We start from the raw sequence: 16,292 nt of genomic DNA, 5'->3' as shown, positions 1-16,292 counted from the left end.
GCTTTTGAGACTTATAATGCTACAAGTAGTAATTATTTTTTTTTGTGCACTTTGAGGCTCACAACCACATTGGAGTTAGATTCTAAAAGGTTTAGCATTCTCATTTCATAGATGGGGAAACTGATGTACAATAACTTGCCTGTGGTCATATAAACAGCAAATATTGGAGGTAGAATTTGAACCAGGGCTTCCAACTCAAAATCCAGCATGTGATCCATTTCACCACAGTCCCCTTTCCTTTAGGGAAATAAACATATCAGGTTAACCATTGATATATGCATTCTATATGTTTAAGCTTGAAGATGCACAGGTTGCTTGCAAACAAAGCTTTTTTAGAGTTACACTTTACTATAATTGAATAGTGGTTTTTAGTATACTACACTCTCTCTCATCTCAAGTTAAGAATCAACATTGATGAAGTTTATTTTTTTACAGATAATAACAACAGAGTGAAACTAATAGCAGATGCCAGTGTACCAGGATCTGATTACATCAATGCCAGTTATGTGTCTGTAAGTTATATGTATGTTATCTGTTTGGTGGTTACATTTATAAGACTATATATAAGCAACAGCCACATGGAAATGTACTCTGATTTTCATGTAGCAAAATTGTATGGTTTGTAAAATTATATATCATAAAAAGTAATATTTACCTAGGATTTGGGGGAGCCAGATGGTGTAGTGGATTGAGTGCTTGATCTGGAGTCAGGAAGACTCATTTTCCTGAGTTCCAATTTGGCCTCAGGCACTTACTAGCTGTGTGACCCTGGGCAAGTCACTTAACCCCGTTTGCCTCAGTTTCCTCATCTGTAAAAATGAGTTGTAGAAGGAAACAGCAAATCATTCCAGTATCTGTTCCAAAAAATAGCCCAGATAGGGTCACAAAGAGTCAGACACAAGTGAAAAATGACTGAACAACAATACTTAGGATTTAAAGAAGTCAGTGAGTGAACTTTTTTCTAGTTGTTAATAAGGATCTGTGTTTGGGTAACTACTGAGTTTATACCTTATGTTTACTTTACCTATAATATATATATATATATATATAATATATTGCTTTTTAGAGGGGGAAAGGCAGGGAAATTAGGTTAAGTGACTTGCCCAAGGTCATATGGCTAGTAAGTGTTAAGTGTCTGAGGCCGGATTTAAACTCAGGTCCTCCTGACCCCAGGGCCAGTGCTCTATTCACTACTCCACCTAGCTGCCCCTGTAAGATATAATTCAACATGAGAAATGTGGCAGATAGAGACCTGGTTAATAAGAACTGCCTTTGACAGATGCTTTCTGTGTGACTCTGGGAAACTCACTTAACTAGTCAGCATGCCAGGCTTCTCTCTAACACCATAAGCTGCAAAGGGGTTGATGATCTGCACTGATGATGGCAGTTTTATCATTGGAAAGCAGAGTAGAAGTTCCCTATAAAAGGGAAATCACTTTCCCAGGCAAAGTCTAACATAAATGCATGTAAAGAGAGAATTTGAATATCAAATCATATTTTCCCATTGACTAAGGAAACATAGATAGATAGATAGATAGATAGATAGATAGATAGATAATTTATTAAATATTTACTCTGAACCAGATACTTTACTAAGCACTTAGAACACACAAAGAAGCAAGCATGTCAGTCCCTGCTGTCAAGAAATTTACATTTTATTAGAGGAAGTGACATGTAGAACGGTATACTCTCTTATCCATTCGGGAATCCCCCTCCTACAAAGTGCTTGACAATCTTCTACCCTTTTCTTAAACACATCAATACCTCATTATCTCAAGAAACAAACATGGAAGAAGTTGGCCAAAACCCTTCTAATTTCTAGAACTTTCCAAACAGCCATGCTACTCTCTAGGACCACTTGAAGAAAAAAATTGTCCTGAGTACTGGTTTCCTCTCCAAAATTTCTAACAATCTTGGCATAATTTCCTCTCTAGGCTGCTATTTAGGATTATCAGATCCACCAAACAGACCCCCACAAACCCTAGAATAAGCTTTATGAGGAACATTTCCCTTTTTACAACACACTTGAATTCTATGGGACATTTTATGGAGTTGTATCCATAAAAGAATGGTTCAAGTAATGCAAAATACATAAAAGCAATCTAGCCAAAGAAATTTTTAAAAAAGTTACCTGACTGAAATTCATGCCCTCTCCTTCCCACAAAGAGCATAGAAAACAACATGTGACAATTTTATAGGCAAAAGATTTTTCATACTTTCAAATTCGCACAAATAGCACCAGAAAGGTCACATTCTTGCTTCCTCACAGCAGGTCATAACACTTTTTGAAGAGTTATAATTATTAGTCTTTCTCTGTATAAGAAGCTATAATTGTTAGCCCTTCTGTCAACCTGAAATATCTACTCATTAGCTCTTTATATGCCCTCTGAAGCTTTATAGAACACATAACATTTCTCTATAACAAGGCTTCTTTGTGTGTGTGTGTTGGATCTCTTTGGAAATCAGGTGAAACCAACTGACCCCTTCTCAGAAAAATGTTTTAAGTGCATAAAATAAAATATATGGAATTACAAAGGCAATCAATTAAATTGAAATACAGTTATCAAATATCTTAGTGAACACTCTAGGAAATAAACTAAAAGAACAGATAACAAGTTTGCAGAAAATTAAAAAAAATGTGAATTGACTGAAAAATCTGTGTGTGTATATATATAAATTAGTATAAACTCCAGAGAACTCCTTGCATTGAGGAAATTCTCTCTACCAATGCATATTGATGCCTTCTCTGCAATTTATAATCTTAGAGAGCTCCTCAGAGAACTTAAAGGTTATTACAGGGTCCTACAGCCAGTTTTTAATGTTAGAGGTAGGATAGTCTTTCTGATTCCAAGGTCAGTTCTCTAGCCACTGTGCTATGCTGTCTTCATCCAAGTCAATAAAAATATTGGACAGCACTCTTAAGAACTGTTCTACATTTCCCCCTCCAGGTCATCATAGATACACTAATGACTATTCTTTATATTAAGTGGTTTGCTCAATTCCAGAGATGCCTGTTATGATATGATCTAACTCACAATATAACCAGGTTATAGGAGTTATAGAAAAGTTTCTGGTAAACAAAAGCAATACTGTTCTTTCTGTGTATGGGTGCTATATATATATATATATATATGTATATATGTATATATATAAATTTCTTCTTCTTCTTCTTCTTCTAGGGCTACCTATGTCCAAATGAATTTATTGCTACCCAAGGACCATTACCTGGAACAGTGGGGGATTTTTGGAGAATGGTCTGGGAAACCAGAGCAAAAACTTTAGTCATGCTAACACAGTGTTTTGAAAAAGGACGAGTGAGTTACTTTAAAATGATTTCATAAAATGATTTTTATAAAATCTGTGCTTATAATTGTATTGCTTTGTGTAAATTGTTTTTCTGGGGGTTACTTTTAGTGCTCTCAAGGTAAAAAGGCATTTGATTAATCTGAGGTCATGATAAGAACTTTTCATTTCCATGCCTTATTATCTTTTCTGAATGCAGATCCGATGCCATCAATATTGGCCAGAAGACAACAAGCCGGTGACTGTATTTGGAGATATGGTGATTACAAAAGTATTAGAAGACATTCAGATTGACTGGACCATCAGAGATCTGAAAATTGAAAGGGTAAAAAAAAGAAGAGAAGTTATTAAAGTTAAGAAAGTGGAGGGAAAACCCTTAAGAAAATTCACTTCTGAAACTATAACTAGTAATTTGACCTTCAATTCAATTTGATAAGCATTTATTAAGCCCCTAATGCATTCCAGGATTGTGCTAAATTCTGAAGACACAACAATGAAATGGGTCTGCTGTCAAGATTACTTTCTATTGATGGAAACAGCATATATTGTACATAGGAAATTAAATCCCCCATATATACATAATGATTTATGTTGGAGAGGGCATTGATAACTGGTAGAATCCAGATAGGCCTCCTATAGAAGGTACCCTTTGAGCTTAGGCCTGAAGGAAGCCAAAGATTCTAATAAATGCAGGTGAGGAGAGAGACCATCTCAGTCATAAACACAGAGGCAAGAGTTAGTACCTGCTGTTTGGATTACAGCAGACCCTTATGTTCACTTCTCTGTGGAGTAGATGAAATAACAGTAAAATCTTATCAGTCTGTACAAAACCAAGCTGCAGAGTTGAAGTTGTCATAGTGATGAACTTGAAGTCAGGAAATCTTGGGCTGAAATATCCTTTTTCTACAAGAGTTGTATGGCTCTGGGCATTTTTATGGGTCTCAAGCAACTCTTAAAGACCATAAGTAATAAATAGGTTGTGACCTATATTGGTTGGGGGAGTTAATAGAGCAAACATTTTTTTAAATTAAGTCACAGAATCCAAATTCTTTGAGTAAATTATAGACAATTTAAGCATCATACTACAGTAGAAAAAAAACTTGTCTATTTGGTCTATTTCATACTTTATTTCGAAGATATATGATTTTTCTTGGAGGGGAGTTGATTACTCCTTCCATTGACACAGATTATAACCCCTTTCTGTCTTAGTGGTCAATATTTTGGAGTTGTCACGGCCTAAAATATTTATCACTACAGAATAGGAAATTGAAAGCAAAAGTTATTTCTGTTTTTGTCTTCCTATCCTGAGTGACTAACATAGTCTTTATCACTCAGGAATTACTTAATAAATATTCTTGAAATTAATTCCCTGAGACTACCTACTTTGGCAGTATTTGTAAATGTAGGTAGGCTGGTTTTGGGACTTTGTAGCTTGGTAGGTCTTTATCAGAGCTTGTGCTCAATAGAAGGACCAGCCTCTGAATCCAGTAGCATCTCCAATCATGGGGAATGATTTAAAGAGTATTTTAGTGCAGGGTCTATACCACCGTAACTGAGCTAGGTTAAGTGTGCCCATTTTACTCTTCTATATTCTACAATATCTAATCATCTATCTGACTTCCCACTATTTTGGTGTATCTAAATCCTTTAGGGGATCAAAAACAGATAGGGAATGGAAATAGCAATGTGCCCATAGGGAATCGTTCCAAGGCCAAGGACAATGGGAGGCATAACAGATAGAGAAAAAATAGGAGAGATATTTATGGCAGCAAGGAAAACATTGCAGAGTCCCATATCAAAGCAGTGGTGAAGGGTAAAAAAAATAAATAGAAGGATAAAAAAATATTACATTTAGAGGGAGAGTGGTCCTTAGGGTTCATCTAGTGAGTCCCAGTGTTTCCTTTTACATACAAGCAAACAGGAACCCACTGGAATTAAATAATAATTCTCAACAGAGAAAAATCCAAATATTCCTGGTTTCTTTATTTCATCATTCCTGAGTTTTCATTCTTTTTTATATAATACATATATTTATGTATTTTATATAATACATATATATATATATATATAACTATAGCTATATTACCTATATTTATATTTATGTTTGTATGTGTCTGCATCAAACTTCAGCTTGGCATAGTTGGGTAGAGAGCTGACCTCAAAGCCAGGAAAGCCTGGCTTCAAGTCTGATCTTTAACACATGCTGTGGGATCCACAGCAATCACTTAGCCTCTCAAGATTTAAGGCAGCTTTCCAATACTAGTAAGGTGGAGTGAATGACCCATCTGTATCGACGGGGGAAATTTCCTCACCTGGGATTTCCCTATACCAATGAATCACAAGCCCAATCCCTATCCTTTTCTCTGTCATTTATGTCCATGAACAAGGCTCCTCATACTCTCAAACCACCGCTGTATAATTTGCTTAAGTTTGGGTTCTAAAATTGTTTTTGCTAAACATAACTTTATGAACACAAATCCACAATTCTATTGTGCCGTATAATACATATGAGTGAAAATGCCATGGAAACAGCTCTTTATAGACATCGTTATCACTCTAGTTCTGTCGAGTAAATTTTCTATACTATGTCAGTGTTGAGTATTTTATAAACTGAAGTCTCTGTCAGACTGAACTGACTTATATTGAAACTAAGCTAATCATTTCTGTAGTGTTTTTAGATTTTTCTATTTTCATTCTTTATGATTATGCTGATACCACTTTTATGAAACTTCTTTAATCTGACATGGCTGCCAGCATGGAGACTGTATGACAGTTCGACAGTGTAACTTTACTGCTTGGCCTGAACATGGAGTTCCTGAAAATAGTGCACCATTAATTCACTTTGTGAAGTTAATTAGAGCAAACAGAGCCCATGACACCACACCAATGGTTGTTCATTGCAGGTAAGTGTAAATATGGTGAGATGGATCTTAAAATTGTAATAATCAAAGAATGGATGTATTTCTACTACAGTTCTGGGCTTTGAATCAGGAAGATCAATATTCAAATCCTGATTATAGATCAATATCCAAATGCTGCTTATAAAGCTCTTTGTTCTTAAGTAACTCCCTAAAACTCATCTACCTGATAAGCAGACAATTTGCTGTCTTCATTAGTGGAAGGAATCCCCACACCTAAAGTTTCCCATGCTAAAAGAATTAAATGTCCCTCATTTACTGATCCAAAAATGCTTTTTGTTCATGTTGATAACCTGATTTCCATTGTCACAAAGACAGTAGTTAATCATCTTACAGAATTTTCATTTAGATTCAAAAGAGCTAACATATTGAAAACACTAGGTAAGTCTTGGAATGCTTTACAACTGGCAGTAATTAATTTTGTTATTACTATTTCTACTGTGGAAAAATCCCCAGTTAAGTCCTCTAAAACCAAAGAAATCACAGTCCCTAACAGTCCCTGTCCATTACAGAGCAATCATTCTTCGTGTCTTATTTGATTGAGGTCAGATAGAAATATTCCCATGACAAATAGTCACCCTACCATTAATCTTTCTGACTTGAGGTTCTCCTGATTCTCTCTTCAGGTTTATAAAATAGTTTCTTTCTGTAAAGATATAAAAGTATTGAGATATAAGTTCATTTTCTGCAGACTCAGAGTAAACATCTTCAGTATACATACAATAACAGATGGAATAAGGAGAATGATAGGTGCTTCAACCTTCTCCCACTTATTTATGATTTCTTCTGCTATGTCTCTACAATTTAAAAGGTTTTCATTCTATACAACTTGCAGATTATGAATTTTTGGTATGGCAATATTTATAAGAATTATTGATCTTAAGCTTTTTTTATTTTCATTTGTGTGTGTGTGTGTGTGTGAATCAGTGTTATGTCCTGGTGATTTTGAGCAAGTTAGGTCTATAATAATGTTGCAGATACAGTACCAGTACAATTTATTGGTTGGATTTTCCAGGACAGTCTGAGTTCTATATTTGTATTCTGAAGATTTGTCATCTGTCTGTGAACAAAAGATAGCTTCTGATGTACAATTAAATCCACCAGGTCACACCTTACTAGGATTTCAGTAGTCACTAAATATTTACAGCCCATAGTGATGTTTTACATAGCTTCTAGGATTTTGCATAATCTGCATTTTCCAAGTTCCTTGGGGATAATCTTTCTGTAATTTCTGGTGACGGTGACCCAATGACCATTCTGCTGACAATGCTATGACAATGCTCACAATGCTTCATATTAACTCTCTTGATATTCGTAAATCTCACAAATAATTCATAAAATGAACCACAAGTCAAATAAACTGAAAAATAAGTAATCAGGTATATGATTTTGATGATGGTCACAATATGAAGTATAACACCAGTTTCAATAGCCCCTTCCGCAGAGACTTTAAATCAGAGGTTTTTAATCTGAGGTCCATGGAGATTTTAGAGGACCTGTGAACTTAAATAGGAAAAAAAAAAGTATATCTTTGTTTTCCCTGACCTTTGAAACTTAGCATTTTCCTCAGTTATTTTAAAACATTATTTGAGGAATCCATAGGCTTTGCCTAATTGCCAAATGAGAACATGTAAGAACTCCTGCTTTAGGTATTATTATTATATCTTTAAGAGGCAATGGAATTTTATACCATACTAATTTAACTATTAAGAAGCCTGAGAGTTTAAATGCAATTCTGAAAAGACTGTTAACTATGATAGCTGAATGGGGGAATGAAAAAGAACTAAGAGAACTTATTTCCTGAAAGAACCTGATTTTACCTTAATCTTGAAACAAATGAAGAGAATTTTTGAGAAAAGATTAATCAATTTCTTGAGACAATTGAATGGTGAGCTCTGTTTCTGGAACTGAGGAGCAGTCTGTGGTTGTAATAATAGTTAAAAGTGGCTTCCTTATAGCAGATATATCATACCTAACCATTTATTTGTATAAGGGACATAGTAAGAAGTTATTACTCTCAGATGAAGAAACTGAGGTCAATAGGACCTAGGCAAGTTTCTGAAGGTCATGTAACTCATAAGACCTTTGAGTCACTATTTATATTCAGATCTTTTGATTCCCAACATAATTCTATTTCTTCTACATTATGCTTTCTCTAATGAGTCACCTTCAATGTAAAAATATAGCTATGACATAGTGCTCCTGGTCCAAGAGGTACCCTCTCCTCTGACTGGTGATAGAGCCTTACTAACTTGGTCTTGTTTTAGATTCCAAGATTTTATTTGTCATATTGATATAGCAAGATTTTTCCCAACAGGTCAACTTTTCCAAGTTTACCATTCAGTTTATGCTTTATACAACAAAAACTGTAAATATCAGTGGTTATTCAATTAGGAAAGCACCTTAAGCATTATTCATACAAGCCAAAGTGGTTGCTTTTCCTTGTTCCAATATCATGTTCATTTCATGACTTTTCCCTTTATCATCTCTTTTCCTACATCTTCATATCCAGCTTAGTTTTAGAAATTACCCCTTGACCATGTAGGATTCTGCAAACATCAAGCACAATTATAATGGTTTTCATTGTTGTCTTTATCCCAAATCAGTGAACATTTATTGTTTCCTATAGACAAGGAGAGACAGCTTGGTTGGATGGTTAAAGAGCTTGCCTTATGTCAAGAAAACCTGTCTTCATGTCTCACACTGACACATACTAAAATGTATGACTCTGGACAATGCCTTTAGCCATTCATTTCTCAGGGTCGAGTCTTCTGGATCACACTGTAAGTTGGAGTAGAGTTTTATCAGTGGAAGGAGATGGCATATTAGATGTAAACTCAAGTCCAGGTCCATTTTCCCCAAAATACAGATGCACGCACATATGCACAAATATACATATAACATGCACTGCTAGGTACTTATATTTGGGGTCTAGACCTATAATTTCCTTGGCATGGGAAACTGCTGGTACAGGAATTGAAGAAAATCTTCAGCCTGTCTATAATTTATAACTTAATAAAATCAGCTGGGACTCTGAGAAGTTAAGATAGCTACTATGTATCAGAGATAGAACCTGACTCTAGATTCTGACTAGCTCTTAGGCCAGCCCCTTACCTGCTCTACCATCCTGTCTCTCCTCTTCCACCACGAACACCAGCTTATTGTCAACTCTCTAGGGCAGGGGTGGGGAGTCAAGTTTGGATTGAGTCAAAGAGCAGCACTTGAGGATCTAGAGGGCCACATGTGGTCTCCAGACTGCAGGTTCCCCAACCCTGCTCTAGAGCATCAAAAGACCTGGGATGAAATTCTACCTATAGTTCTTAACTAACTCTAACTCATGGGTAAGCCATTTAACTGTCCTAGGCCTCAGTTTCCTTAAATGTAAAATGAAGGGGTAGGACTAGCTGGCTTCTGATCTTTATTACTGCTCTAGATCGATGGTCTCATAATTCTGACATACTTCTCTTTGCCAAGGCCAGAGGAATAAAAAGATTTTTAAAAGGTGTGGTCCCTGTCTTTAAAAAACTTACATTATGAGGTAGTAAACTAAATTATATTTGTCATATATAAATGTATATGTACACACAATAATTTCAGCTATGAAAATATTTTCAGTCATATTTCTATTAACAGTGTAAAAATTCCAAATGCATGTCTGAGAGTAAGAAGTCAGTGGTCATTTTTATACCCACAGTTACATGGCAGATAAAAAGCATGTGGTTTTTGTGATGGTTTTTTTTAGCCACATAATTTCCACAGACTACACCCTTGTTTTATACCATGACAACCTTATAACAACAAGCTAGATGATTGTGATGCCCTCTTTGCTACTAGTGAATGTTTGATCCCTGGAATGAACTGCTCAGATCATATTACCCCAGGCCTGCTTGGCCAGCACTATGCCACTAAAATCAGGGATGGATTGTAAATGGTTTCTGGGGTTGTTAAAAGCCATTGATGATGAGCTGTCCCCCGCCCCGGCTTCTCCATGTCACATCTCTGCTCCCTGGTAACTAACTCGCAGGTTACCTAACTTCTTCATTTTTGAGCCTTTTGGGTATTAGACACCCCCTTCTCCAGCCTTTTCCAGTTCTCAAAGCATAACATGCCATTTACCCTAGTGACAGAAACTGATATTTAGATAGCAGATTGAAATTTTCATGCATTATCTCATTTGAAGTAATTAACAACCACATTGAGAACTGAAAGGGGCCTCAAAGGTCATCTAGTCCAAACTCCTTAGTTTGAAAGGAAATGGAGGTCCAGGGAAGCTAACCCAAGGTTATATAAGAAATGTCTTAGGGAAAAATCTGAATCTACATTCTCTGACTCCAAAGCAGGGATTCTTAACATTTTGTTTGTCAGGGACCCTTTTGGCAGTCTGACAAAGCCTATGGACCCCTAATCAGAATCATATTTTAAAATGTACTGTTTTAAAATGCATAAAATATATTACACATGATGATAAAAACCCAATTCTATTGAAATTCTCAAAATTTAAAAAACAAAAACCTTCTTGGAACTTAGGTTAAGAACCCCATGTCTTGAGTCAGCACAGTCCACTGTATGCTAACACTTACCCAGAAGTAAGCCTTCTATCCACAAGTATATAGTTAATGTGAAGTTGCTATGTGTGTTTATGGTAGAGGTTTCTCAATTTCAATGAGATTTCATTTGTTGTTTTGTTTTATTTTTACCCCCCAAAATTTCACTAGATGTGACATTAAACTAAAAGTATCATAAAAGCAAATTATAGTAGATAATGTTTATATAGCACTTTATGTCTTTCCATTCATTCCTCACTTGTGAGATCAAGAGCCTAGAGAAGAATACTGTCATTTTTACAGATGAGAAAATAGGGGGAGGGGGAGATCAAAGTGTCTTGCAGGAGCAGCTAGGTGGCTAAGTGAATAGAGCACCAGCCCTGGAGTCAGGAAGACCTCAGTTCAAATCCGATCTCAGACACTTAACTAACTGACCCTGGACAAGTCACTTAACCCTGATTGCCTCCCATAAAAGAAACCAAAACCAAAAACACACCAAAAATGACTTATGCATAGTCACACAGCTACTAAGTCTCTGAGACAGTTTCCAAATTTAGACCTGTCTCCAAGTCCAGTGTTCTGTTTCCCTCTGCCATCTCAAATCATCTGTCACTTGTTGTATTTGTGAGAAATAAGCATGCTAAGAAAAATATTTTTTTAAAAAAATGAACACCTTCATTCCAACAACAATGAGGAAAAAGGCTGTATAATCAAGTTGACAAGCATTTATTAAAAACCCACCATGAGCCAAGCACTATGCTACACACTATATCATATTTGAAATGAATGGCATTTATTAGTAATAGATTTACACTTCCTCATTGTCAACATCAATGAGCATTTCATAGATTTATAGATATGGAACTGGAAAGGACCTTGATTTTTTTGTTGTTTAGTCATTTTCAGTCTTGTCTGACTCTTCATGACCCCATTTGGGGTTTTCTGGAGTGGTTTGCCATTTCCTTCTTTAGCTCATTTTACAGATAAGGAAACTGAGGCAAACAGGTTTGAGTGACTTGTCCAGGGTCACACAGCTAGGAGGTGTTTGAAGCCAGCTTTGAAGTTAGATCTTCCTGTTTCTAAATCCAACACCCTCTCCACTGTCCCACTAGAATTCCATTTGCTAAGCACCAGCAAGTTGCTTTGTATGCTACAGTGCAAATTACTCATAATCTGTTTCCTTCACAGTGCTGGAGTTGGAAGAACTGGTGTTTTTATTGCTCTGGACCACTTAACACAGCATATAAATGACCATGATTTTGTGGATATATACGGACTTGTAGCAGAACTGAGAAGTGAGAGAATGTGTATGGTGCAGAACCTGGTAAGACAGAAAGCGGCCAATGAACCCCTCCAGAGTTTGTATGTGGAAAACAACCCTCCAGAGTTTGTATATGAAATGCTGACTTCCCTTTGATATTTTAAAGCACACAAAACTTTAAAGGAGATAATTGGAACTAAATTTCTGAGGCAAATAAGGGTACAGGGGATAAAGTGCTGACCCAGTGGTCAGAAAGACCTGAGTTCAGATGTGACCCCAAATACTAGCTAACTTGGGTTCTTCTGTTGTTTGAGCTGTGTCTAACTTTTCATGACTCCATTTTGGGGTTTTCTTGGCAAAGATACTAGAATGGTTTACCATTTCCTTCTCCAGCTCATTTTACAGATGAGAAACTGAGGCCAGCAGAGTTAAATGACTTGCCCAGGGTCACAGTATGTGTCTGAGCCAGGATTGAAACTCAGGAAGATTAGTCTTCCTAATTCCAAGCCCAGTGCTATATCCTCTGTACCACCTACCTGCTCCCCTAGCTAACTTACTAGAGTGTTACAGCAGTGTGACCCTGGATAAGTCACTTAAAAAAACACTTTTCTTGCCTCAGTTTCCCCAGCTGTAAAATAGGTGTAAGAATAGCATGTACCTCTCAAGGATGTTGTAAAGATCAAATTAGATGTATATGTAAAGTGCCTGGTGCATATTAAGTACTATATAAATGCTGATTCCCTTCCTCCTTATACAAGGTATAATGTTTAGGTTTTTTATTCTATTTTACAGAATTTTACTATTTCTCTTTAAAAAAAAAGATAATTTTGACACAAAAAAAATGATTGGGTTTGAAAAATTTGAAGGCTAATTATCTCACTGTCATATTTGCTGACCCCTTGCCCTTAATAATATTCTTCTTCAGAATAATCCTGCCCCTAGACGGAAGGAAAGAAAGAGGAAGAAAAATTCCTCAGTTCATTTTCATATCTAATACTTTTGAAATTTTTTCTTTTATTTGGTAGACTTGTGATTTAATTGATTTGTTTAACTCCCTGGAAAGTCCTTCTACCAATGAATAGCAGCAATTCTACAATTTAGAGTCAGTGAGTTGCCTTATGAATGAGAACCTTGCCCAAGATCACAAAGACACTGTAGGTCAGAGGCAAGACATGCTACCCAATTTTCCTGACTCCTGGGTCAGTTCCCTACCCACTATGCAATATTGCTTCTTTTCAAAGGGTATTGAAAATAAGAACCAAAATTAGTTTGGGGAATTTTCTTTAAATGTCAATTATTAGTAGAAATATAAACTAATAGCCTATATTCCTATTAACAATGGTTTATATAGGTTAATATTCTATCTATATTACATATAATATATAATAATCATATCTAATAATATACACATGTGCACCGGCACATACATGTATACCTACATATACATATATGCATGGCTGTGCCTATATACCTACTTATACATATATGCATACATGTATGTGTATTGTGTGTGCTATGTGTGTGTATGTATGTGTGTATGTATATATGTATATGCAGCTAGGTGATGCAGTGGATAGAGTGCCAGGCCTCTAGCCAGAAAACTCATTTTTCTGTGTTCAAATACAGCCTCAGAAACAAGCTATGTGACCCTGTGCAAGTCACTTAACCCTGTTTACCTCAGTTCCTCATCTATAAAATGAACTAGGAAAAGAAATGGCAAATCACTCCAGTATCTTTGTCAAGAAGATCCCAAATGGGGTCATAAAGAATTGAACACAACTGAAATGACTAAACAATAGCAACAGGAAAATGTGTATACACACATACATACATTGTGCATTGTGTATATATAAATATGTATATGTGTGTACGTATATGTGTGCGTATTTATTTATAAATTGACATGTTGTATGTTGGATTGGGTCTCTTCCTGATTTCTGTTTAAAACTGAAATCATAGAAGAAAAATATTTATGCAAAAGACACCTTTTTATTTGGAAATAATTTCTTTATTTCACCCAGTGATCTGCAAATAATGATAAAACATATATATATATATATTGCCATCTGTGACAAGATATTTTATGTACTATTGTGAAAAAAACAATATTCACCTAGTATTTTTCATGGATTCATTTATATATTTATATTTTAAGGATCACTACTAAACCTGTGATTTCATTGGTATAGGAAACACCAAGATAAATAAATTCTTTCTACAGGTGAGCTGAAATGTATAATCTTACAGAATTAACAAAATAACTGAGAGATTAAAGGACTTGCCAAGGTCACCCAGCCATTATGTGGCCAAGGCAGGATTTGAACCTATGTCTTTTTGGCAGCTCTGTGGACAGCTCTCTATCTACTGCTTCATGACTCTCTTAAATTGCATAAACACATACATACACATGTACATAGTATGTATAAAAATACATTCTACATACATATGTAGAAAATCACAAGATTTCCACAACTTTTTATCCTAGCAGTGACTTATCCCAGGCTATTATAACATATAAAGCAACCTTCCTAAGAAGAGCAAGCCTTATAGCCTTTTCACTACTATTCTGATGCCAGTTTTATTCAACAAGCACATTTGTTAAATGACTGCTATGTGCCAGCCATTGTGCTGGAGTTACAAAGCCCAAAAAAGGAAAAATCCCTGCCCTCAAGGCTTTCTGAGTTCCTCAGTGCCTTTTTCTCATAGTAGAGAAGAAAAAGAACTACCATCAAAGGGTCTTAATACAGATCTGCATTCTTTCATATATGATTGGTTACTGTTATCCTCATGGGCCTCAAAAGCAATATACTTAAGGACACTTGCCAGTCATGGAATGATGCCTTGTGACTTGCGTCCCCCTGCTCCCATCCATGGTTAGGGGCACATTCACGACCCCAATAATAATAACTAAAGTACTTTCATGTTTTTCAAATCACTTTGCAAATGTGTGTAAACTTTATAAGAATTTTTATGTTCATTTTAGAAATGAGGACACTGAAGGTCAGAAATGTTAAGTATGTAACTCAATGTCAGACAACCAGTAAGTATCACTTTTCAGGACTTGAATAGAGGTCTCTGTTGATTTCGAGCCTTTTCTACTGCCTCATGCTGTCTTCAAGATAGCCCAGCAGACCCATGATAACTTAGTGGATGAGTCTGATCTTAACTCCACCTAGAGAATCAGAACTACTCTGAAATATTTTTCCCCTTTTGCATCCCTCTATGTGGAAGGAAATAATACTGGAAAATTTTGTACAATCATTGTAGTTATGGGTTCCATGGTTATAGCTATGAGATTTTTCCCATCTATGCTCCCTACCACAACTAGGTGGTATAGTGGATACAGCACTAGACCTAGAATCATGAAGACAATATCAAATCTGCCTCAGTTACTTAATTGCTGTAACATTTCTTAGCTTCAGTATATGTAAATTGGGAACAATAATAGCACCTAATTCACAGGATTGTTATGTGTGGATCAACTGAGAAAATATATGGAAAATGCTTTGCAAACCTTAAATTGCTGTGTAAATGTTAACTATTATTATTGTTATAGTCATTTATTAAAGTACTATAGAAATATCACTTATTATTATTAATTGTAGAAAAATTGACAATCTATTTCAATGTATATTCTACCTGGATGAAATCACAGGTTCACATTAAAAATATGCACACTGAGATTTATCAAGGAATTATCATGTTGTACCATAACATGCCCAGTTACAAGTTTTAACAGCCATTGTTTTCCCCTCTCCTATTAGAAGAAGGGTTGATGGGCCTGGAAAGTATAGAGAATCACTTTTTTAAAAACACACAAGACCTGATAACATCCAACTATGTAGCATCCTACAAAATGATTTTCTTGAGAGACTGAATGCTTTCTTCAGAGATGCTGTCATTGAGAACAATATCCTTGGACTACCTTCAGTCCTAGTTGGAGTGGAATGTATATGTAAAATGTTAGTGTTACATTTAATTATTTAGAAAGAAACTCTAGGGCAGCCAAGTGGCTCAGTGAGTAAGAGCACCGGCCCCAGTGTAGGGATGACCTGGGGATCAAATCCGGGCTCAGATACTTAGCACCACACCCAGAAATAACTGGCCGTGTAACCTTGAGCAAGTTACTTATCCCCAATTGCTGAAAGAAAGGAAGAAAGAAAGAAAGAAAGAGAGAAAGAAAAAAAGAAAGAGAGAAAGAGAGAAAGAAAGAAAGAAGGAAAGAAAGAAAGAAAGAAAGAAAGAAAGAAAGAAAGAAAGAAAGAA

General features: G+C 35.8%; 1 protein-coding gene across 1 annotated transcript in view; it reads left to right on the top strand.

The window, feature by feature from the left end:
• PTPRQ (protein tyrosine phosphatase receptor type Q) overlaps positions 1-13,108 on the top strand; it is a 291,670-nt gene extending 278,562 nt beyond the window's left edge. The window contains exons 39-44 of the mRNA XM_069094772.1: positions 436-512; positions 3,180-3,314; positions 3,503-3,628; positions 6,058-6,206; positions 11,954-12,089; positions 13,052-13,108. Coding sequence (XP_068950873.1) covers positions 436-512; positions 3,180-3,314; positions 3,503-3,628; positions 6,058-6,206; positions 11,954-12,089; positions 13,052-13,108 — 680 coding nt within the window. The remainder of the gene's footprint in view (positions 1-435; positions 513-3,179; positions 3,315-3,502; positions 3,629-6,057; positions 6,207-11,953; positions 12,090-13,051) is intronic.
• Positions 13,109-16,292: the final 3,184 nt, after the last annotated feature.

Source organism: Petaurus breviceps, unplaced genomic scaffold, assembly GCF_028583685.1.
Source record: "Petaurus breviceps papuanus isolate PSGF00001 unplaced genomic scaffold, PetGlider_PUasm1.0 221, whole genome shotgun sequence".
In the NCBI taxonomy this organism is placed as follows: domain Eukaryota; kingdom Metazoa; phylum Chordata; class Mammalia; order Diprotodontia; family Petauridae; genus Petaurus; species Petaurus breviceps.
This window is presented reverse-complemented; position numbering and strand designations above follow the sequence as displayed.